General features: G+C 39.1%; 1 protein-coding gene across 4 annotated transcripts in view; it reads left to right on the top strand.

Moving 5' to 3' along the window:
- Window positions 1-25,443, top strand: part of IPO8 (importin 8) — a 50,945-nt gene continuing 25,502 nt past the window's right edge. The window contains exons 1-12 of one of the 4 annotated variants that reach the window (XM_055711386.1): window positions 1-131; window positions 8,716-8,797; window positions 10,877-11,033; window positions 13,267-13,425; window positions 14,362-14,518; window positions 15,565-15,654; window positions 16,476-16,570; window positions 17,167-17,251; window positions 19,725-19,859; window positions 20,693-20,792; window positions 22,449-22,525; window positions 23,786-23,902. In XM_055711386.1, the coding sequence (XP_055567361.1) occupies window positions 10,897-11,033; window positions 13,267-13,425; window positions 14,362-14,518; window positions 15,565-15,654; window positions 16,476-16,570; window positions 17,167-17,251; window positions 19,725-19,859; window positions 20,693-20,792; window positions 22,449-22,525; window positions 23,786-23,902 (1,152 nt within the window). In that variant the 5' untranslated portion in view covers window positions 1-131; window positions 8,716-8,797; window positions 10,877-10,896. Of the gene's footprint in view, window positions 132-157; window positions 362-954; window positions 1,073-5,358; window positions 5,518-8,715; window positions 8,798-10,876; window positions 11,034-13,266; window positions 13,426-14,361; window positions 14,519-15,564; window positions 15,655-16,475; window positions 16,571-17,166; window positions 17,252-19,724; window positions 19,860-20,692; window positions 20,793-22,448; window positions 22,526-23,785; window positions 23,903-25,443 lie in introns of those variants that run through there. The other 3 variants (XM_055711385.1, XM_014281234.3, XM_055711388.1) reach the window with 3 other exon arrangements.

Genomic DNA, 25,443 nt, shown 5'->3' with positions numbered 1-25,443 from the left:
GCCGTCCCGGCTGACTTGTGTCCGTACAATAAGATGGCGGCCACCTCTCGCCGACCCCTGCACGAGGCCAGAAGGCGGCGCTGCGGCCGTAAAGTAGTGCCCGCTTCCCGATACCCAGCTGTCGCAAACCGGTGAATGGCTCTGGAGAGGGACCGGGGGGGGTGGGGGACACGAGCCTGGGATTGTGGCACGGGGGGGCGGCGGCGCTAGCGGCGACGGCTCCGCTTCCTCCTCCTGCCCCCGGGGAAGCGCTGCCTGCCGGCGAGGGGAGGGCAAGATGGATCCCAACAGGATCATCCAGGCTCTGAAGGGCACCATAGACCCCAAGCTGCGCATCGCCGCCGAGAACGAGCTCAATCAGGTGAGGGGGCGGCCTGCCCCGGCCGGGACCCGCCGGTGGCCTGCCCCGCCCCCGCCCCGCCGCGCCTCACCCCGGCCGCCGCGCGGCACGGGGGCGCCCGGCCCCGCCGCCAGGGGCGGGGTGCGCCCCCTCCGCGCCGGGGCGCCGCCACCGCCCGGCCGCCCGCTCCGCTCGGCAGCGCGGCGCCGTGAGGCGGGGGTCGCCGCGCCGCCGCCCTCCCCGTGCGCGGGTTGCGGGCCGGGCCGGGGGCGGCGGCGTCCCCCGGCGGAGCGGGCCCTTCCGCGCCGGCTGTCAGCGGCCGCCCCGCCGCGCCGCTGGCCCGGGCGCTCGGCAGGGCCGGGCGGGGACGGCCCAGCAGCGGGACCCCCGGCCGGGCTCTGCCGGCTACCGCAGCCTCCGGGTGGCGGCGGGGAGCGCGGCCGCGGTGCGCGGCGGGCGGGCTGGGTGCCCGCACGGGGCTGCGTGCAGCGTTGCGGGAGCGGGGCGCGCCGCAGCGGAGCGGGGCCGTGTCCCCTCGGCGTGGCCCGCGCGGTGGCGGTGCGGGACGGGACGGCGCTGCTCGCCCCCCGCGCTGCTCGCCCTGGCTCCCGCAGGCGGCTGGTAGCAGTGGCGCTCCGGGGTTAGTTTCGTCCCGTTCAGCACCGTGCCCAGTACAACTTGGAGGAAGGCACGTTATGCTTTCACGGGTAGTATTTGTCACAGCACCCCACGGTTAGTGCAGCGGCAGCACCCGCTGAGTCAGAACGGTGACCATAGTCTGAGCTTGGACGCTTGAGAAAAAGAGACGGTTCCCTTGCACAGCATGAGTAAAGCTTTAACCTCTACACTTGGATGGAGTATGTGATCATCAGGACATGGATTTCATGAGAATCGGCTGTCAGGAATTACTGCTGCTTCAGGATTACTCCTCCGGCTTAATTTTCTATTTAGGCAACTTAAAACTCCTTCTGAATTAGATAGAGCTAATCCTTGCTTTAGCAATTGGCAAGTTCCTTTAGTAAATCAGTGGATTAAGTACTGGACATTGAGAATGTTCTTGGGGATAGTTAGATAAAAATGCAAACCTCTTTTTCTTTATTTGGCATAGTTACTTTAAAAATTCATCGGTACCTATTTTTATCCTTGCTGTTAAGGACTGAGAGTGAAATTGCAAATATTTGTTAGCAGCCTGTTGTGCAGGAGTCAAAACTACTGTGATAACTGCTGTGTGTTTGGCAGGCTCAGAACAAAGAGGCAGCCGTCTGGATTCCTGGGTCCTACTCCTCATTATGTCAGTTTAACATCACCAAAAAGTACTGTGAAGCTCAGGAAGAGTTCTGAAAGCATTTTAAGATCGAGACCTGTAAAATGTTTTAAGTTTAAGGGATGGATAATGCACTTCTCATGAAAGACTCAGGTTTTTGATTCAAGAGTATAAGTGTATTTATTGAGAACAGGTGGAGACACAGATTTTTATTTAAAATAGCTGACACGTTTTCTCTTCGCTGTTACAAAGAATGAATCTTGAAATGAAGACATACCTATTATTGTGTAGGCTTCCTGTTACTCAGTGAAGCATGATGTATCTGACTGACATAACGTACTGAAGCAGCGCTGGGTTTGACATGACTCTTTGGATGAGTGGAACAAAAGTGCTCCTGGGGAATGTGGCTTAACCTGGGTCTGTGACATCTTGAAACCTTTCAGTGCTTTGAAGCAAGACTTCAAAGCGACATACCAGACTCCCATGTATCTAATGATAATGTTGACATGTCACTGTGTTCCTGTAAGTACTGGAGTCCAGATGCTGTTCTAGCATTTATCTTGTTCTAGCGAAGGAACAAATCCACCAACCATATAGAAAAAACTCCAACAGTATGTACTTGGAGTGGTAATAGAACACTTGACTGAACAGAACAGGGCTCACCTGTTTCTTCTGTGCAGTACTTAAAGTGATGCTGCTCATCGTACATACTAATGGGTGTTGAGGTAAAACTTAACTTGTGTTAGCCCATCTGTGGTGTACATTTGCTTTCAAGTTTGAATGTAGATAGTGACAGGAGCTTCCCAGAGAGTATAAATCCTACTAGTCCACCAATACAGCACCTCTGCATAGGCACCTCATTGCTTGTACCAATACAGCGAGTCCTTCAGAACAATATAATAGTCCCAACTCCCTAATTTGCTTGCAACATAGAGTGTAGGGAATGAAGTTAAAACAAATGAAAGCTTGCTCACCTGTAAAAAGCCCCAGCATGTTTGAAAATGCCTCTTTCTCTTCTGTATGTTCCTGAACCTGTGTAAAGATAGAGCAAAGTCAGTGAAGTTGCTTTCTGCCTTTTGGGTTAACATCTAACTGCATTCAGAAATGGAATCAAGATTCCTTATTTTATTTTTTCCCCTTACTACATTTATTGGAAGGCTGTTTGTGAATTTTCTTCCTCACACAGCTAGAAACAAGTGTTGGTTTCCAGCTGAAATTAGTTTACAGTCCATTTATATCCATTTGTGCCAGTCTTACTTCTTAACCAGAATAGGTTTCTTGGTACCCTCCCTGACATATTTGTCAAAGGCTAATGCTTACCGGCCTGTTTTCCTAGCCTCAACAGACTGTATTTCCCTTGCCTTATCATAAAAGTGAATTTATGAAATTAGTAATAGGTGAGCATAGCTCTTCTCTGTGCTCATTTCCTTTTGAATTAATCTTTCGTGTGCAATCTCATAATTTGTGTTTGCAGCATTCCAGAAAGCCTCGCACTGAATGCCACCAATACCTCATTTGATACATCCTAAAACTACAATTACCTTCTTTGTGTCCAATGTCTACATATTTCTTCTCACTGAGTATACAGAGGTCCTTTTATCTTGTGGTTGTTCCTTTCTAAGAAACTTCAAACTTTTAGGAGAAATTCCTGTCATCCTTGAGTGCATACTGTGTACTTTGTCCTGTTACTCTACTCCATTTTTGTTGGTGCAGTTCTAAAGATCATTCAATTCTTTGTAGGATTTTTCTGATCTTTCTCCTTGGATGATGCATGCCACTTCTGAGTCATCAACAAACTTCACTTCTCTCAGTGACCTGAACACAAATGTAAATGTGGGATTTGTCAGGAATGTGATTCTTGATAAACCGAAGCAGTAAATTCCTGCCAGGTCAGCAATCTCTATCATGTAACTGCTGTCATTTCCCCTTTAGCCTGTTGATTTTATAAGTGTACACATCCTTCCATACCCCTCTGTTTTTTTCATGTGTCCCTCATTTTTTTCTTCAGCTGTCAAATCAGAACCAGTGTGCACTTTGTGATCATATTAATCAATCATACTGTACTTACTAGAACAGTCAATTGTCATACCAATTTCTGTGCACCTTTCTTTGGTATCTGTTCTAGGCTGTTACTGTTAGGTCTGTCTCATGGACTTCAGGAGCTTTTGCTGGTTTTAATTTTAATTTTTTTTTAATGGCTAAATTCTGCTTTCACGTGCCAGTTCTTAGAATGTTGTGGAATATACTGTCTGATTATGTGAACACACAAAGTCATTCTGATACCAGTTCGGTTAGGGTTACCATACAGTTTTAATGCATTAATCTTCATTGGCTCAACCTGCTGTAGTAGATCTCTTTGGCCTGTAACAAAGGGGAAAATAGGAACACAATTGCAGAAATACAGCTGTTTCTTTAAATGTTGAGAAGGAGCTGCAGAATTTGGCTTTGACAGGAACTGAGTAGCAGCGCTGGAAGAAGAGAAAGAAGTGTGAGAAGATTGCCCAAAAGCCCAAGAGTCCAGAATGAAGTTGGGCTTCCTTCAGCATCTTCCACATGTTCGTTGAGGTAGTAGGCAGGGGTCTTAAGGCCACTCTGAAAGTGAAATGAGTACCTCATTACCTAGGGGAAGGAATCTCATGTATTTATATTGAAGACCAGCTTAATAAGGAAGTTGACTTGCATGATTAGAAGGTCTGTGGAAAGTGGGGTTTGTTTGAGACTGGATGAATCTGGCAGCAGAACCCACAGAGGAAAGAAGCATGTGCAAGAACCTACATGAGCTTCTTTTCACTCTCTACAAAATCACTGTGTTTTCCCTTCCCCAAACAATACCTTTGTGTGTAGACAGGGAAAGGAGAAAGTGTCTTTTGAAGTTCTGGTTTGTTTTAATAACTGTCTGTGACTGAAAAAACAAGAGAGAAAATACTATTAACAACTGCAAAAATATTCCCGAGTGTGACACTGATGGAATTTCTAAGTAACAGATTTTCAGTGCACAGCAAAGTGAAAATAAAACTTTGTAAACCAGATAGTTAAGCATTCAGATCAAAGGTATGTAAACCTTAAAATAATCCTTGTAAACAGTTAATTGCGTATGTATTCAAGGTACAGACTTCCGTGTGTTCGTCTTTGCAAACAGAGATGTAGTGCCTTGCTATTTCAGCAATTTCTATGTGCCATACTTGGATTCAGAGGTGCAGAGAATGAGATATTTACTGCTGGTGAAGAAGGATGGTCTTAGCTTTCCTTGCAGAACCTGAGGGAAGACCCCAGTTTTCCATATCCATTGTCCTAGATTGTTCTGTTGTTCTGCAGGGGAAGAAGCACCTTCCAGTGCCGTTCTGCACTGAACCACTGTGGTTGCCATGAGCGCAGTGGTAAGGTTACTGACAAATGTGGTTATGGAGCAGTTGCTTGCTGTAGGCTTTAAATGCAACAGCAAGCAAGACACAAGAATGCTGCTTCCTGAAATGAGTTCAGTAGTATATAATATATGATAACCTCAAAACAAAACTGGAATGTTAGATATGAAAAGTGTTTGATTCAGCAGGATTCATTAGGGGATTTTTTAACTATATATTTCCTGCTTAATCTCTCACTGCATTCTAGTCCTTTACATGTGACAGCGTTCATCTTGTTTTTCAGTGGCTCATCTGAGGCTTTCTTGAGTCTCATCTGTTCTATATCTAATCAAATAGAAGAGGAAATAAGCAAAAAATGATGTTTTCTCAGTTTTTTTGAAGACTGGAACTGTGATGTTGAAGTGGGAAGGAATACATGTTAGGCCAAAGGTGAAAGGACAGAGTGCAGAAAGCTGTGCAGCTGCGGAGCCCACCCTCAGACAGCAGACACAGGTGGAATAAGATGCGTGGGAACATATGCATCTCTTCTCCATTGCTGTAAACTTACCCAGGTGTATCTTACCAATGCTGTACGCCTCTCCCAGTTTAGCTGCTACCTTGCACATTGCTCTATCCCATCCCCTTAATCTCAATGGAGGCAAAATGAGATTTATTTGGTTTTTAGCATAAATGCTCTGATCTGTGATCCATGCAAGAGCAGACAGTGTATGTTTTACACAGCTTTAAAATAATAGTTCTGTGTAAGTACTCAGTGAAAGTTTATTTTGAAAAACTTTTACTTTCTCCTTCAAAATAAATATATGCCCCCATCAACTGGCACCTTCACAGAAAGTTTTACCAGATCGCAACTTGTGAATTCAAGGCAATGTAATTATTCACAAACTGCACAAAGCAGCATGCTGTTACAGGAGTTCCACTGAAGGTCTTGTTTCAGCCATCTGGTGCCTCCCTGCGGCTCCTGGGCATGGCTCTTCAAAATCAGCAGATAGCTTTCCGTTCCTTCTGGGGGATTGACGATATTCCTGCTCTCCCTCCATCAGGTGCAGCTATAATGATATAAATGTCTTGCTGAACTTATCCAGCTCTGAGGTCTCTTCCTTGTCTCTTTCCATTTACACAGTGCACACGTGACACTTGGTCTGCACCTGCTCACGTGATACGTACGGCTTTACTTGCTGGTGTCCAGGAGCCTGTTGTATGGTTTCCTGAGCAAGGCAGGGGGAGGAAACATCCCAAGATCACAATTAGCGTGCCAACTAAACCAGCGAGAATGTGCTGGTATAGGAAAAATGTTGCTGCATACAGCTTTTCAGTAAGTCCTCTGTTCTAAAAATTGCAAGCGGCGTGTAGTTTGTTGCTGCATAAGTGAGCAGGATGGTATTTGAGCTTCAAAAATACAACAGAATCAGGTGTCTTGTTTCTAAACTGGGCACACAATCTCTGTTCATCTCTACAGTGTTCATGTTTCTGATAATGAGTAGAAAACAAAGCTATGTAGAAGTGTGAATTATGATAATAACAGCAGTACGGAGTAGAGGGATTTAGTGGGAGCTTGATAATGTGTCCCTGTGATCTTTAGGGGTGTTGGTATGTAAAGCGTAAAGAAACCCTCATAGCAGTGTGCTGGTAGGGATGAGGCCCCCTCAGAGACACTCTGCATACCTTCTGCTTAATGTGTCTTTTGTCACTCCAGGCACTTGCCGAGAGGATTTGCTGTGCAGGCCAAATAACCGTATTTGTATATATACTGGCAAAACTTCAGGGACAGCAGTTGTATCCCAGCATAAGTGGTACCAATAAAGCTTCCTGGAGAAGCGGTGACTTTAATATAGAATCAGGAAAAGCTGTTTGCGCAGGGAAAAGGAAATTATTTATACTGTTATCACTGTCCACCCAAATGTGATACTGGTAGGATTACTGCAGGAAAACAACAACAAAACAACAACTCCCCAAAAGGTTGCATTCTTAAATCAGTGTGTTTATAGTAGTAAAATCTGTATGTAGATTGGGTCTGAGAACAGCACATTGATGTTTTGTAGAAGAAAAAGGATGATCAAGAGTTCACGTACATTTTTGGTTTCCTGTGCTGTTGGGATTTCTCATGCTTTCCTTATGTACGTGGGAGTCAGGTGTTGAGTGCTGGAGGATGCTGCAGCCCCTGTCAGAACCCACCAACACTGTATACAGGTTCTCTCCAGTAGCAACTGAAGGGCAAGCTTTGCACTCCAGGATACTCAATTAAAAGGTTATCTTTGGAATCCAGTGCGCTTTAACCAGTTGGCGTTGAAAGATGGTATTTCAGCATGTCCATAGATGAGTGGAGTTTCCTGTGCTGTCTGTTACAGCTTTTACTTTATTTGGAGCATTTCTTATGGATAATTAAAGTTTATAGAGAAGGGAATTGCAGGAAAGTATGCTTTTGATTTGCCATTACTGCTTTTATCTGAGATCTCAGATTACTCTATAAACATCAAATGAGTCTCTGAGCACAGAGTAGGTTAGCATTCCACTATCATTATAATCAGTAAAATGAGGGCCAGAAAGTTAAGTGATTTGGTAAAATTATTGAATGATAGTGTTGTGATGCAGCTGTTACATGTAGGCAGCACAAAAGCAATGTAATTTTGCATCATTATGGAAATGTTAGATCAATGAACTGGATACATGAAGAGCAGAATTTATTTCTTTCACAGCTTTCAAACGAGGCAAAGTTTACGGGAGGGTGTAGTTTACTTGTACTTAAAGCATAGCTCTGGAAACAACCACAGAGCTGCCAGGCATAATCTAGTTAGAAAGAAATACTATAAAAGGTGAAATAAAGAAAGCTTCTGCCATCTAGCCCCAGTAAACATCTCTTTTTGAACATAAAGCACATGGATCTAAGTGATGAAAGATCTGACCTACTAGTAATGAGTGATGTTGCCAAGGCTTAGCCGTAACTGCACCATGCTGAGTCAACAATTCTTCACATTGGAGGACCCCTGTTGAATGACAGCAGTATAATGCTATCAGATTTTCACATCTTTTAAATCTGGCGTGCTTTGCTCAGAGGTTCAGTGAGCATTGTTTTCTCTTTGAAATTCTTGAGCTGCGTGGCTGATGTAGTGTTTGAAAAGTTCCCAGGAAGGCTGTGGGTTTTGAAACGTTATCTGTCTATGCTTGATTTTAATTAAAAATGGTTATTCCACTGTGTTTCCTCAGTTTTTATTTTTTTCTTAAGAAGCAGTATACATCTAGTTCTTTAAAAGGTAGCTGTATAATATGTGGCTAATGCAGTTGCTGCTTACACTTGAAAATAATTTTAAATGGTTTTCTTAATCTCTTCAAAGTTCAGTATTGCTATTATACCACAATCCATTTTGCAAATAAATGGTATCTATTGATGAAGCATGCCAAAATTCATTTGACCTATGAGGCTAAGTTAAATAATTCAAAGACAAATCTGTAATGCTTCTCACTATGCGTTCTCAGAATTATTTAAATATTTACTATCACTAATGTCTAATAGAAAGCCTTGTGATTCCATCACTACTTACTCCACCCAAGTGCTGTTATATGCTCAGCTTTTACAAGTAATTACTGGGATTGCTGTAGATCTGGGCAAATCCAAGTGCTAAAACCTTCCATACTTTATAAGGAGAATCAAAGAACACTGCAAAATCCTTAGTATGTATTTCGTAATCAGCTTTTGGTAGTACAGTCTTCTTTAAATGTAGTGATTTGCTAACTGTGTTTTATATGTATTTCAGTCCTATAAGATCATCAATTTTGCTCCAAGTCTACTGCAAATCATAGTATCAGATCAAGTTGAATTTCCAGTGCGTCAAGCAGGTGAGAGAAATTCCTTGTTTCATTTTCTTTCGATAGAAAGTCAGTATGTTAGTTTGACGGAGTATTGAGCTGTTGCAATGTAAGTTCATGTTTGTTCTGAATGTGGAAATGAAAAGGGTCTCTCTTTGCCATTTCTTTCGTACGTGAGGGCCAGATAAAACCAAGGGCATAGAGTAGAGTCCTGCTTTGGCTTCCCTGTGTTTCTAGTGATCCCTACTGGATTGCTGTGATACTGATATGAAAAGAGAATGATTTCTGCTCAAAACTGAGTATGCAGGGAGCCTTAGGTGTTCTTTCTCCTGGTGGTGAAGAAGTAGTGATGCCAAGAGAAGTGGGAATTTAAAAAAAGTGGATCTCATTTGAGTACATGTTTCTATTTGAAACCCTTTTCCTAGAAAAATGAAGTTTCTAAAAACCGGAAAACCCCCACAATTCCCTAGGTCAGTGGTAGCCACGTGTGCTTAATCGGTATCTGTGGTGTCTGCTTACAAAAGTAGATGTGAAGGAATGTCACATAACTGCTAAGTTATAAATTTGTAGTCTGAGCATGTCTAGGAAGGTTGCCCAACTGTGTGTGTGAGTTCAGGTATGGTGATGCAGTTAACTATAGGATATACATTTGTGTAAGATCAGATTCTAAATTCTCGTAATCCATTTTAACTACTCAAATGTTTTTGTCAGACACAGAAAATATTCAGCTTTTTCAAGAAATCGATCTTTCTGTTCACAGCTCTTTTTATCCTATGGAACAACATTTCCCATAGAAGCACTGTTGGGTTTTTTTGTACAGATCCCATTAATCCCCTGAGTGTGTTGGGGCATGCTGACATATGCTGTTTGTCATGCTGGCATTTATTTTTTCAAAGATAATCCAACTTTGTATGGCATTGTTAAACTCTGCTGCAGTCAAGCTTGATGCTTAATCTGGACTCCATAAGATCATTTTTATAAATTAATGTCTCATTTCAGTACCATTCGGGGGGGGCGGGGGTGGGCGGGGAAGTATGTAGAACATAATTTTTGGGTTTTTTTGTTTTTGTTTTTCCAGAGCAGAGGTATAAAATAGAAAAGTAAAGTCAACAGGTTTCCCTGGGAATATTTTAAAAGCCAAGAATTTGTATAACAACAAGATCTATGGGCAGAGTAAATTAAAGTCTTGGGCTGGTCTTTCTGGACCTGTTTCTTGTCTGAATATTCTGGCACGTCATAGACAAAGAAGTGTTTTTCCTCTTGTTCCTATAAAATACTTTACAAACTGCATATTTTCATACTTTGCAATTTGTCATCACCAAGAGAAATGATTGTAGCCAAGGATATTTTATTTATACTTTAAAGCCCTAGCTAGTAATCAACCAAAGTAGTACAGGGATAAGAGTTTATTAAGAACATTTCTTTAATGTTTTACACCATATTTCATGTTTTGTAAAGAATGCCTACAGGCATTTTAGTACTAAGGCGTAAATGCTGCTTTATTTTCAGTTGAAGATTAACTTTATTTTTCATGGTTTTTCATGTGAGACAGAAGGGAACAATTCTAAGGGATTATGAGGAATCCTAATAGTGAGATAAAGCTTAGGGAATTCACAACAAACATTTTGTTTGAATAGAACGTAAGCCACATGCCAGTTTCACACGGGGCATTTCCCCAAGCAGAGTGGCCCACCTGCCTGTACAGTGATTTGTTTACAGGAGCCTTCCAAAACTTCACTTACTGAGCCTGAGTAGTTGTTTTAGGGATGAGCAAAAATGCAGATAAGTAGAATTTTGTTTGCTTGTTTAGAACGATGGAATATTATGGCCATATAGAATAATAAAGAGGGTACCCCAATAGAAGCTGACTGAAATACTACTCTGTTCTGTTTAGAATCACACACTTGAACCTGACCTTGTGTGGAATCATAAAAAAATGGTTTTCTGACGCAGCTGTGCTTAGTACCTATAATTGTTAAGAACTCATGCAATGGTTTTCAGTTGTCTTTTCAATTCTGTTCTACTTTCAACTGTACTACAGGTTGAGCGCAGAGTAATGTGGAGCTGTGTTAAGACTTAAGTTATTATTTCCTCAATGTTTTTACTTAGCTGCCATTTACCTGAAGAACATGGTGACACAGTACTGGCCGGATCGTGAACCACCTCCTGGAGAAGCAGTATTTCCATTCAACATTCATGAAAATGATCGTCAGCAGATTCGTGATAACATTGTGGAAGGAATAATCCGTTCTCCTGACTTAGTGAGGTATCTTATACTGTGTAGAGATATTTCTATAGCTCAAGTTTTCAGACCTACCAGTCTTGATGTAGTTAACGTGAAATCCTCAAGTTTCTTGGGAGGTGAAGCAAGTACTTACTTTGAAAATGTAATAATGATAAATTTTAACGTATTTATGTGCACTTGTTTTCCAGAAATGTAGTAACCAGGCTAAAAGCCCTGTGATGTGATTTATGCTCTTATGGTGTTTAAAGTGTCTTACAACACTTGCTGTAGTGACAGCCTGTCTACTTGGCTGGTTCACGGCAGATAGCATAGAGGGCTATCTGCGATAAGAATTAACCATTCAGAGAAATACTGCCCAAGATCTGTTTTCTTTTTTTTTTGTAGGCCTTTTGTCAATTACTTCTGCAATTTTTATATGTAATCCCAGTATTTAAATGTGTATTAGCATTCTTGGTTTTAAGATGTTAAAGAATGAAGAAATGCTGTTCTCTTTTTGCTGGAAGAGTGGTTCAGACTCACAGCATACTACAGACTATGATTGTTCACTACTTTAATTAAAGTGAGGCTGATAGGATGGGATTAGGCTGTAGCGTATAGATGTTCATCTTTGAAAAACAGAAGAAAATCCTCTTCTCTCTTCCTCCTCCTGTCCACCAGCTAGGTGCCCAAATATGTCATCTTTTGTCAGTAGTCATATCCGGAAGAGGAGTGATTGACTACAGATTGAAATGGGGATTAGAGAAAACACTTTAAAAAGTAATGAAACACCAGAATGCATTAGCTATAGCTTTGCTGTCACTGGAGATCTTTATGAATAGATAAGACAAACACCTGCCAGGAATGCTTGGGATATAAATGGTCCTGTACCAAGACAAGAAAATGAACTAAACCATTGTTTCCAGTTCAGCTTTTCTAACACACTGAATGCAGATGATCAGTATCTCCACTGAAAGAGATAGGTGCTCCTTGCCAAGGTTATGCTGCCAGGTAAGGCAGCTTGTGTTCTTTCTGTGATAATGTAGTAAAGGCATGTTGTTTTCCCCTGCTATCATGTCATAAATACCAAGGCTAAATTTATACAAAAGAATGCAAAATAATGCAAGTTTGAAGAGTGTTTTGCAAACTAGTCCAGGCATCGTTTCATAACCTGATATTCAAAATGTCCTGACATTGCAATGACAATCTGCATCTAAAAGGATTGTTGAAAACCCTGGGACAATCACCTGGAATAAAGTACAGACAGGGTTTCTAAATACTGGCTAAACTTGTAGATTTGACAGAGGTTAAAAAACTCCCAAGAAACTTTATTGGAACAAGCCTGTTGTTGTAATACTGATCTTTTTCACTGTTTGCTTGTGAGATTAAGGGGGGAGGAGGAACCAAACTGGCAACAAGCACAAACTCCGAAGGCTTGAGGGGGAAGGTAGGTTTGTAGGAAGCTAAAAGGCTCGGTAGGTGGAGGGCCCCTTTTTGAACTGCTATGCAATAGTGGCTAGTTATGTAATGGACTGCAAGAGGGTACCCAAGGAAAACTAAATGTAGAAGAACCAATATTTTCTGCAGATTTTTGATTCCTTAGCCAAACCAAGAGTATTACAGCTTCTAGTTCAGTGCCGCTCAACTTTTTTAGTCACACTTCGCTAGGCAATTAACAATCTTGTCTTGCCTCACCATTGTGAATGGCATCTAAAAGTGCATGGAGGGAAAGGAATAGTAAGATGTTTTTACACAGTTGACTCTGCCACATGCTTCAGAGGTTCAGAAAGTGCTGTTCTAGAAGATCCCAGGAAAACTGTAATTTCATGAGGAACCTCTGGCTTGGATTATAATACCGACCAATACTGTTTAATAAAAATGTACGAATTTGTGATTTTGTGGTTGCTTTTGACCTCATAAGCATGTAGAGGTATCAACATTCATTTTCAAAGTACAAAGCTAGCTGGTTTCTTGAGCAATCGATTGTTTTCAAATATTGCCTGGTAGATTTGGAGAGGAGGGAGGAAAGGAGGAAAGTATCTAAAATGTCCTGAAATCAGTTTCTTCCTTAAAATTAAATCCACTGGGATTTTTTGCCTTGTTGTTCCTCTGCTGCTTCTCAGAACTCTTTCAGTGCTGTCAAAATATATGTGATACTTACAATGTAATAAGTGTATTGTGGCCAATCAACCAAGACTTGGGATCTATCCTTTAATATTAGACACTATGACTCGATCTTATTTACTTACAATGTATTTCTTTTTGCCTCCCGCCATAGAGCCCAGCTGACGATGTGCCTCCGTGCTATCATTAAACATGACTTTCCTGGCCATTGGACAGCTGTGGTAGACAAGATAGGCTACTACCTGCAGTCTCAGAACAGTGGGAGTTGGCTTGGGAGCCTCCTGTGCCTGTATCAGCTGGTGAAGACTTATGAGTAAGTTGATGTCCATCAGTAGATGAGGAATCAGTACTTTTAGTCTTAGCTGATTACTGGGAATAACATTCTTAAGAGCACTGGCAGTTCTACAAGGAATTTGGATAGAAAATGGCAATTAATAATTGTCATATGTTTCCTTTCCTGCAAATAAATGAAAACTATTCATCATCTTTATATCAACACTGAATTGAAAGCAGAGATGCCAGCAATAATCTGTATGAATTTACTGATGTATTTCTCTCGAGGCTTTGTACTTTTGATCTGACTTAATCCACCTGTGAAAAATTTCTTAAATGTTTGTAACTTCTTTTGTTTGAAAATTCCCCAAATGCTGGTTATACGAATACGAATTATTTGTTACTTCTATATCCTGGAACATATTGTTACCTGTACCATCCTCCTGATAGTCTAAATCCACAAAACGTAAATTAGAAGTGCAGTGAACTTTCACTCATTTAAAAAAAGATATTATTGGTTGTTATGTATGAATGTTATAAACCACACAAAAGAAATCTAAACAGAGAAAGAGAGAATCTTTAACAAATAAAGGAACTGTCTTTCCCTTTCAATGGCTGTTCAGTCCTGTTTGTTCAGCACCCAACCTGGGTTTAGCATTGGTATGAATGTCAGAGGAATTCAAGTCCCTGCTCCTGTGAGCTGACAATTCAGTAGTAAAGATCATTAGCTCCTCCTGCCAATAGCTGCATTTATATAAGGTAACATTTGTTGGATTTCATTTCTGTATTTACAGGTTAGGGAATTTGCACAAATTGTTGAGGTGGGGGCTAGAGGAGGGGAGAGTGAATGAGTGAGTGCTGGATTTTTTTATTTTATTTTATTTTTTAAGGTACAGAAATTAAATTGCTGGTGCGGAATAAGCATTAGAATCTTCAGTGTGTAGATCCTGGACCAACATTTTTGTTTCCTTTGCAGATACAAAAAAGCAGAGGAGCGAGATCCTCTCATAGCAGCAATGCAAATATTTTTGCCTCGGATCCAGCAGCAGATGATCCAGCTTCTGCCTGATAACTCTCATTATTCTGTACTGCTTCAGAAACAAATCTTAAAAATCTTCTATGCTCTTGTTCAGGTTGGCATCTATGTAGAGGAAAACCTAAACTTTTGCTTTGCTGGGCACAATGACCCCCTTCAGTACACTCATGGGTGCGATTGTGTAAGAATACCAGTTTGGATGGGAAAAGTCATGTACAATAAACAGTTTTTATAAAAATGTGATCTTTATAGATTTTTCTACTTCAAAACTGGTCATGTGATCCCCCAGATTAAATTTTTAATGAACCAAGGTATTTCTGCACGTCCTATTTGTAAGCTTACTGGAGAAATGTTCCTATTTTTATAAAGTTACACATAACCTGATATAAATAGTGTGAGCATCTAGACTGTGCTAGTTGGCCTCTGAAAGTGTCAGTAGTGGATATAGTGGTACAGTTGTCAAATAGTGCACTTCAGTAGGTGGCATTTGTCATTATCTTCTGAAGATCTAGCAGAAATTATTTATTGATGCACATGCATTGTACAGAGATGAGTTTGGCTTTTACAGGGATGAGTTTGGTGAGGAAATACTTTTAGAGAATGGGAAACAAAACAAGATCCTACATAAGGCGTAGCCTGAAAATTATTACTGCGGGTTAAAAAGTTAAAGTAGTTTGCTATTAGATGGGGGGGCAGATTAAAAAGATCCCAAGATCCTATTTTGCTTTTCAATAGCTTGCCTGAATGTTGTCACTTTGCTTTGGATTTTTATAGAGAAGTAAGATTTACTAGATAGTAGCTAGGTAGTAATTAGGAGTACATTTCACTTACTAAAATACTATTGGTTTACCCAAACCCTATAATGTAGATGCTACTGTGGTCCCTAAAAGTTAGCTGGGCTATTGTGAAAGAAGAGGAAGAAATATACCAAGGAACTTTCCTTAAACAGTTGCCTGCCCAGAAATTCCTCTGTAAATTGTACCAAGGAGGAAGCAATTAGAGTAGTATTGATTATCTAACCTAATTAGCCTTAATTTTCCTTAAAACCTCATCTTTCTCAGAATGTAACTACTGTAGAAACATCTTTTACCTTTTTCAGAGAAAATTTGTATTGTGTGACTGTGGGTTTTCTTCTTGTTTCAGTATGCATTGCCGCTCCAGTTGGTGAATAACCAGACTATGACTCAGTGGATGGAGATCTTCCGTACTATCATTGACAGAAATGTCCCTCCAGTAAGTTTTAGTTTTGTAAAGACCTTTGATACTTGGGTGTTGACATTTGAGGAACAGTCAATGTGAAGATATTCTAAGTGTTCCATTTTTTAAGGTGTTACCTATGTAAGATTCTTATCCTTGTAATAAGTGGCATTTCTGACGGAAATGCAGGAAGATCATGTAAGCTGTCAGAATTCATTGTCTGAGGTAGTGACACCATGTAAACTCTGATCTGGGATATTTTGCAAGTTTCCAAGTATTGTAGCCAGCTTGTTTTAAACAGGAAACAAAAGGTCATCACAAACCTGTCATTTGTCTCTATTACTCTTTTTCTTTCATCTGTCCTTGATGTTTCTTGAAGAAAAAATTAAAAATAGTAATATAAAAATAGACAAAAAAAGAACAAAATAAAAAAAGTAAGTTCTTGTTTGTGTGTGTACAACATTAACTGGCATTTCCTAAGTGTTTTAGAAATTTATTTCACAACCTCAACTTTCTTATAATAGCCTTTGCATTAATATATGGTTAGGACGTGTATATTTGTTTTAAGCCAGAGTGCATGCCACCATGTAGTATTCAAGTATATCTGACAGTTTCTGTTTTTTAAATATGCATAGTTTTGAAAATTGAAGTACAGGCATTGTACAAGTATTGAACATATATGGGTACATTGACTAATTAAGATATTTGAAAGTTCGTGAATGTTACATAACTGGTAACAATCAAAGCTTTAGTCAGTGCTGTGCATTTGTATTAGTTTACTTGGTAAGGAATATTTAAATCATCATTTATCTCAACAATACACACGGCTAATTTAAAATAAATGTATTTATTTATAGGAGACTTTGCAGATTGACGAAGATGATAGACCGGAGCTGGTGTGGTGGAAATGCAAGAAGTGGGCACTGCATATTGTAGCTCGTCTTTTTGAACGGTAAAAAACTAACAAACTGATTAAAAATTAAATTTGGATTACAAATCTGTAATGTTACTTGAGGTGCAATTAGACAAGACAGTTCAGTTGATTTAACAGCCCATGGTCACCAAAAAGGTGTTCCTGCTGCTGTCCTCTGCTTTTCACCAGCACAGACTGTTCTGAGCTCTTAGTGAAATTGTTTGACTAAGATAGCCAGAAACTAGCCCCACTGGAAAAGTACAGGGTCTTTTATTTTGGTTTGTTGTGCTGCTTTCTTTTTTTTACTACATTCAGCTACAAGTCCTTATATTCTCAAATGTAAAGGCAGGGGAAGATTTGAAGATAAATCCATAAACATGGAAGTTATAGAGCTTGTAACTAAAAGGCAGCTATATTTACTTGACTTTAGTATTGTAGTTTATGATAATCTAAGAAAAGGGAAATGGGGCATTATAAGGGAAATAATGGCTTAGAAGGAACCTGTGGGAAAGGATACTTTTGGAGATGGAAGACTACTCAAGGTCCTTTGTGTTTTGGAAAGTACTGTGTTACTGTAACAGAAGTTACAGTAGACTTCTCACAATGTAAATATCTGTGTCCTCTTCTTTTCAAAGGTATGGAAGTCCTGGAAATGTAACTAAAGAATACTTCGAATTCTCAGACTTCTTTTTAAAAACATATGCTGTGGGCATACAACAGGTAAGTACAGTTCATTTGGTTCTGAATGAAATCATTTTCTCTGAAGAAATGTATTTTCAGCAGTATGCTTGTACTGCAGTTCATTCATTAAACAAAAATGAACAACGTCAGGCAGGATTCCTTTTAGTGATTGAGAAGTGCAAGACAAGTGCTGATAAAACAGTATTATCATCATATATAAACATTCTAGATATATCTGAGAGAAAAAAAAACTATAGATGCAGAGGCCTCATGTCATAGAAGCGTGGGTTTTTCAGACCAGTCTTTAGTAAGTGCTTTTGCTGCAAACAACTTAGGCACAGTAATGTAATGACACTGTTGTATTTCAAGGAGATACAGACAGATTAGAAGGTGTCTGGAGAACAGTAATAGAAGTTACTTTATATCTAGAAAGCATATTTTATGAAAATATAGCATAAATTTGTAGTTTGCAAGGAAATTCTTTTGGGTGGGGAATGCTAATTATTTGTGAATAACATGGTGTTGTGGACACAGTTCAGTTCTGATAAAATTGCATAGAAGAAAGGCAATTTCTGTCAGAGTTCTCTTAGTTCTCTGCCAGCTCCGCTGTAGGCTCCTGGGAACGTGGGCTTCCAGCATCTCCCTGGTTTGGTGGAATGGCTATAGCTACCGGGTGCCTGAAAGCCCTGAGAGTGCTGGCTCCCAGGCTTGGATGTTTTTGGCACAGCTCCTCCTCATTCAGCCTGCCATATACTGGATGACAAGGAGCAGTAGTTGCCAGGCTTTTGGCTCAGCTAAAGCTCTTGGGTGTCCAGGCTTTGGGTTACAAATTCCAAACAGACTCCTAAGAAGCCAGGAGAATGCAGTACACTCTCCTGCTCATGATTCTGGGCTCTTGATTCCCTTTGGCCTGTAAACCTTGAAAACCATCTGGGAATGCTGTTTTTTCATGTGACAAGTGTTTGGATAATGTGTATTTCCAGAATATGTGGCTCCTCAGCGTGCTACCAGATGAAATATCCCTGACGTGACATCCGCAGCCATCTTACAGCTTAAATTTCCGGTGTCTTTGATGCAGGATGCCAGGCTGTTGTTGTCATTTCAAGTCAAATTTAAACTAGATTTCGAAATACCAGGGTTGTCCGCAAAAAAAAAAACCACCAACTTTTCTCCATCCAGTTTGACAACAGAATTGTTTATCCCTTAGCATAATAATTTTGTGTAAATATGTAAATATTAAGAATGAAGGAGAGGAATGGTTGTGGTGAGGCTGTAAGCATTAATTGAAAAGGGGAACAGTCTAATATCTATTCCAAAATCCTTGCAATGTTTAAGTCCTTAGTGGAAAAATAGACTCCCATGGGCAGTTATCGTTTGAAATACTTAAAAGTTTGTCTAAGAGATTAGGCTATGTAGCAGAGGGAGCAGTTTAGCTTTCAAGTTAAATGGACTGGACAATCTGCACATTTCTTCCATTTCTGCTCTTAAATGCTGATTTGTCACATTTTTTTGCAGACTAGTAAGAATTCTACCGTGAATATTACATTACTAAGCCTTCATTAGTTATTCATCAGTTGTTAAGTGCTGACAGTGTGGTAGAGTCTATATGAGATGTAGACAATTCTTGCCCAAGGAGCGTATCGTATAAAAGACTTGAGATCAGACTTAGTATTCCTAATAAAAGAGTTAGGTTCGCAATAAGATTTGTTATAATCTTATGAAGAATTATGAAGCAGAATTGGCCTTCTGAAAAGACGTGATTCAATGTTTTGTTATGTAGTGCCCTTGATTTTTACTGTTATTCATGTACATGCCAATTCTTACGCTTATTAACACATAAGAGTACATCTGCCATTAGTGCAGATTAGTGGCTTTGTACTGTAGGTTTTTCTTAGTACAGCAAGCCTTTATACCAAGGAAGCTTTTTGTGATGGAGTTTGTGGCAGCATGCTAGGCGATACTATCTGATGTTTACAATAGGTAATTGAAGTTAAGGGTTTTGCATCTCTTCTGATTCACAGATCTAAACGGTAACCTATTCTTCTTTTCTAGTTTAGTATTTCTATTCTTATCACTGTTCTTCCAAAGTAATTTGTTGTCTTTGGGGGCCTGTCATTAAAAAATTAATACAGACACCACTAACAGATCTAGAAGCCAACCAGTTTGAAAATATCACTGTGTCTTTTCCTTATCTATTCCAAATTTTGCTGAGGCTTGTGTAAACTGGGAGCCTGTGAACATTGCAGTATAACTTTGGCTTACAATCACAAGGGATCACATAGTAGGGCTAATAGTAAAGGTAGACATGTACATGAATGCTTGCAGGATTTGATCCTTAACATTTATGTGATCTCTGTTTTTTGGATCAAAGGCATTTCAGTGATTACTAACAGTAGAACCTCTGCTATAAAACCAATTATTCTGTCCATGTACATTCACTGAAGAGGTGGACTGCATGCCTATGCATGAGAATTTTCGGTCTTTATTTAAAAATATCAATTTATTTCTTTAGGTTCTCTTAAGAATCTTAGACCAATACAGGCAAAAAGACTATGTTGCGCCACGTGTTCTTCAGCAAACATTAAATTATCTGAACCAGGGGGTTATTCACTCTGTAACATGGAAGCAAATGAAGCCACACATACAGGTCAGTGCACAAAACCCAGTCACAAACACTGCATGTCATCAGCGTGGTTAAAATAACTCCAAAACCCCCACCAGTTCTGCAGTTTTAAAGAATGTTTCGTGAATCTTTGATGCAGCAGTCGATCTGGGCAAAAAATAGCATTTATACATTAATGCGGTTGATTTTATTGGTATTATGACTACCTTTTATTGCAGATATTGTAACCTCAATTAAGGAATCTGTTCTATAAGTTCTTTATTTTTATTTTTGAAGTCTGCCAGACAGTCATAATGTTCTGGCTTTTATTAGTTGCTAGTGTTCAGAATTGTCTATAGATTTGGAAATTCAGAATTGATTGTCATGCAAAGAGAACATCGACTATAAGGTATTGAACTCTGTGTTAAGGACATGCTTCATAAGTGAACTAAGAACAAGTGAAAAGTTATTTTTATGCTTTTATTTTTTCATGTCATAAGCTCCCTTGCTGTAGTTAATTAATCCCATGACTGTTAGGAGGAAGGACTCTGAAATCCATTCTCATGTTAAGTGTTGCAAAGGTGAGATCCTTCTGCAGAATACGATGTTCTGCTGTTCATAGACGATGTATGTCTTGAAGTGTATTTTGCATGGTACTGTATTATTATAAATATATAATTACTGATGTGTAAGGATGTTGCAGAAGGGAAGTATGTATATTGTAAGTTTATTTCTGATAGCCAAAATAAAAGAGCACTGATTAAAAGAATTTTACTTTTCAGAAAAGTAGGTTGAGTAAATTAGTGTGTAGTGGAGGGAAACTGTACTGGAATTTGATTTTATGTGTGCTTATGTGTATTTGACTTCTCTAATACTAGACTATAACAGAAGAAGTGATATTCTCTCTAATGTGCTACAAAGATGAGGATGAAGAGCTCTGGCAAGAGGATCCATATGAATATATCCGAATGAAATTCGGTAAATGTTTGTGTTTAACGTTTGTTTTTTTGCTTTCATTGTAACTGTACACTATAGTCCCAATTCACAGCATGGCCACTGTAATGTCTCTGTCTTCACCAGTGTCCTGAACAATAGGAAGAAGAAAATTTGGTTCTTAAATCTCACCAATCTGTAGTTAAAAGAAGGCGGCAGATCAAGTGAGTTTTGGCCACTTGGCTGGTAGCTTTAAACTAAATGATTATCTTAACTTTTTTTCCTACTTCACATGTGCACAGTGCAGCCCAAATAGATTGGCATGCTCACTTTTTAATGCCAGTTTCAGAATCCAGAATTGCAGTGTGCCAGCTGCCTGCAAGTTCTTGCAGCTCTCGCTTTGACCAGAAGAGGCCTGACTTGCTCTTTCCCTATTGAAAATTGTTAGTCTTCAGCATTTTGTTACCAATTATTATTATTGAATTGTAAGACAATTAGATATATGTATTCTTTCAAAGATGTAGTGCAAAAATCTTTGGAATATCACATAGGACCATATTATGAATAATTACTGTTACTAAAAGAGTCATGTCACTGAAAAAGAGAAGGATGCTTTTAAAATACAGCAGTTTTAGCAGAAAACTCCTGTAAGCCAGGCACCATGGAGATATGTAGCATTTGGTAAACTTCCAGTTAGTTGATTTGGGATTCACATATGAGAAAACAGAATTTAAATTTTCACAGAAAAATCTTGGAGAGTTGTTAGGCAAAAAAATTAATCATGATACAGTGTTGGTCACTGGGGCACAAACACATTGCTGATTTTTGGTTCTTTCTGTGTAAATAGTGAATCCTATTTTATATATAGTTGAAACAGTTAAATACAGATCTAAATTGTATTGTGGAAGGTAAAAAACCCTTCAAGCATAAAAGTACATTAATTTGAAGTTTAGTGAGGCACATTTTGGTTTGGAACAAGAATTCCAGTAGTCTGGTAGTATTTCTTAATCATCATTTATCTTCACATTCTCAGGAAAAGTTAGTGTGTAACTTTAACCACATTTTAACATTATGTTTTTAGATCTTTTTATTTGATTTGTGTAGGGACATTTGGATTAGAACATGTTTGGCAGAACAGATTTTTTTTTTCAAGATATAAATTGTATTTTCAATGTGATTAAAGGAGGTTTACTTGTAATGAATGAAGCTAAAAAAGCTTCAGCTTTCAGCAGATTTAAAACTACCCCAGATCCAAGTACTTTTTACATACAAAAAGTTTCCCATGAGGTTTTAATAATATCAAGCCAAAAATGTGTACATATGGTACACAGATGGTGCTGGAATGTATTGTTGTTCTTCCTATAGTGGTTTTAATTAAAAAAAAGCCAGGATTTTTCATCCCTTAAATACCTGTTTTCAAAAGAATTAATGAATAAATAATGCGTTCCTAATAAAGGCAATGATGAGCCGTCAGCAGATTTGGAAGGAAAGAAGTAAATGTTTTCATAAGCTATGTGACATAAGCTTGGGTCTTACTCTTTAACCATGAAGTGAAGACCACTGTGTCAATAGTTTTGAAGTTAAATATTCACTCTGATTTTGTGATATACCACAAACAAAATGGTTTATAAAAACTTTATTGGTATGTCATTCAGAAAAGGAGTATCTTTTTTACCTTTTTTTTTCCCCCCAATTTGTTAGATGTATTTGAGGATTATGCATCCACTACAACAGCAGCACAGAATCTCCTTTATACTGCTGCAAAGAAGAGAAAAGAGGTATGGAACTAGTGTTTTTTAATTATGTGAAGTTTTCTTAACAATGTCATTTTCCCTCAAATTTGAAGATGCTATGGGAAGCTAGTCTTGAAAAATCTACTTGCTAATACATAGTCAAATGCTTTTCTGGCTGAGTGCTATTAATTATGGGAGAATTAAAATATGTGTGTATGTATAAATAAATAAGTGGATTCCTCTTGCAGCTTTACAATTAACCTGCCAGATATGAACTGAGTTGGAATAGACGTACTGGTATTTTCCAGAGTTTACAAACAGCCTCTGTCATGGCTGTTCTGAGCTTCCCAAATTAGCAGGAGGAAAAGAGAACCTGATCTTTATTAATTTTCACTGATACTATTTAAAATCCTGTTGACAGCAATGAAATTAACAAGAACAAAACCAATTTCATAGTTACTTTTTAAATGAGGGCATAGCTTTGCTGTAGATCTTTCTGTACTTAGTGATCTGTGCAGGAGTATCCAGCCGAGCCCTGGAAAGCACGCAACAGTTTGCTAAAACGGCCAACTTTTTTCTGGGTACCATTTTAACATCCAGTAAACATGGAACTCTGTTTCCAGATGGATCTTCAGAGAAGAGCATAGTCAGATGGAATAGCCTATGACCTTTCCACTGCTTTATTGTCAAAAACGTCCTTGCCCACTGACCTTCTCATTTTCATAATTTGTACTGAGATTGTCAAAATGTCATAATATCTGAAAAGCACATAGTGGGTGTGGAAATGACAATAAACAATTGGTTTTGTGAAGAAACCTTTCTAAGTCTAGTCAACTGTAGAAGTTACTGCCAAAATCAATAGATTAAAATAAGTTTATGAGGGTTTTGTCCAAGGTGTTCTTGAATATGTATTATGTTCATACGTACATATACACACATGTATGTATTTATATATGTGTGACACAAGACAGAAGAGAAGTTAAGGGAAAAAAATGGTGAGGTACTGTTTGAGCCTCTTGCCTTTTCATTACCTTTTTTGATTTGCCTCAAGACAACAATAAAAATATCTTATTTACTATTACTAATGTGAGATTTCAAGGAGATTGTTTGACAAGTTTGGCTGAAAAGTTTAAAAAGAAATCTTCTCAGTTTTAACTATGGAAAGATGTTACATGTAGTACCTCACAGTTGCTTTGGCCAAGAAAAAAATTTCAACTTTAAGTTAAAAACATTATATGAATTTTTTTAACAATGCTATTAAAATAATTTGACAAAAGGAGATTGTGTGTTTTCTGTCTTGTGTAGGTATTACCAAAAATGATGGCTTATTGCTACCAGATTCTGACAGAGCCAAACATTGATCCAAGGAAAAAAGATGGAGCTTTGCACGTTATAGGATCCCTAGCAGATATTTTACTGAAGGTAAGTGGGTAAAGAAGTGAAAAAGGTTAGTAGTTCTTATTATCAACTGCCATTTCTGATAAAGTTGTAGCTTATAAAGTATGGCTAGCCTTTGGCCATATTTATGAAGTCTGTAGAGAGATTGTACTGTGCAATAAGAATCTGTTTCTTAAAAATATTAACATTCTTTCCTGGGTTTTATATTCCCATTTTATATGCAGATTTGTCTTCTTAGGTTGCTCCAAAGCTCCGTTTGTTTGCTACAGAACAGTCCCCTGGTCCTCTCCCGCTTTCCTTGTGAAATGGAAGGGTGTTAAAAAAGCAAACATGCATTCCATCAATAACATTGCTTATGATTCTTCAGCAAACTCCTCAAACAGCCTGTGCTATTGTGGGCTGCTTCTGGTTCCAGAAAAATGTTTACTTAACATGTTGCAGGAATGTGTTGTCTAGCTTTCCAGCTTTCTTACCCTACAATGTGTGGCTTTAAGTCTTATTTCATCAGCCAGTTGGGAGTTTTGAAAATAGCTGGAAAGAGCATAGAGTTCCTATTCTTCCTCCATTTTTTTATGGACAGTACCTCAGAATTTTGATTATTTTTCTGGAATTTGAGTACACGTTTTAATCCACACTGTTGCTGTCTAATGTAATATAAATTACGGTTTCCTTTACGCTTCTGTAGACGATGGAGTCTAAAGTATGCCCCCTCCATGTCAAAAGTTATTGCCAAAAAGTTACCACTTTTAGCCTGAGAATAGCAGCGTTGTGCTGGAGGCTTCCTTTTAAAAGTAGTTTATTTTATTTTATGTATGAGTTTTCTGTGCAGGATATGTCTTCATGTTACAAGCAACATCTTAAAAACATCTACCATCTATTTTTTACCAATGTACCAATCTGTGATCTGATCTGAAATCCTGAAACATCAGTAACTTTTGTGGAAATTTTGTAGATTACGTTGGATTGTAAATGCTCTCCTTCATGCCGGAGTATAACAGTGAAAGAGAACATTGTGTTGTGAGGAGCCTTTCATCTTGACTTGGGGGTTTCTAAACCTGAGGAAATAAAAAGGATTTATTCCAGCATACCACTCTTATTTGAAATTTTCAGTCTTGAAACATGAGGTTATAATATACATTGTAAAAAAAGTAATAATCGCTGAACACTGCAGACTCCTCTCAACTCTGAATATTTTGTGTTTGGGATTTGGCAGATTGAAAAATTCCATTAACTGTTTCTGTGTAAAATACTTGATTTGTGCTTTCTGGCTGGTGATCTGACTGAGATAATAGATTGCAAGGAGCTCGTAGACACAGCGATCCTGCCTTAACCACCTGGCTTTCCATAGTGGCTCCAGTTTAATGCCTGCAAACCTTTGACCTGTGTGCACAAGGGAAAATTCTTTTCCCTTTGTGGTTTTTCTCTGCTCAGTTCTTCATTTGCCTCTCTGAGGGCAGGGGAATCAGTGTGGGGAAAAAATTATGTATGCATTGGTGAAGTAGTAGTGTGATCACCTAAGTTATATTTTGTATTGAGTGTCCCCTTTCACCCTCTTCCTATCTCAG

Source organism: Falco cherrug, chromosome 5, assembly GCF_023634085.1.
Source record: "Falco cherrug isolate bFalChe1 chromosome 5, bFalChe1.pri, whole genome shotgun sequence".
Lineage (NCBI taxonomy): Eukaryota > Metazoa > Chordata > Aves > Falconiformes > Falconidae > Falco > Falco cherrug.
The sequence above is the reverse complement of the archived record's forward strand: the minus strand, read 5'-3'. Positions and strand labels throughout refer to the sequence as shown.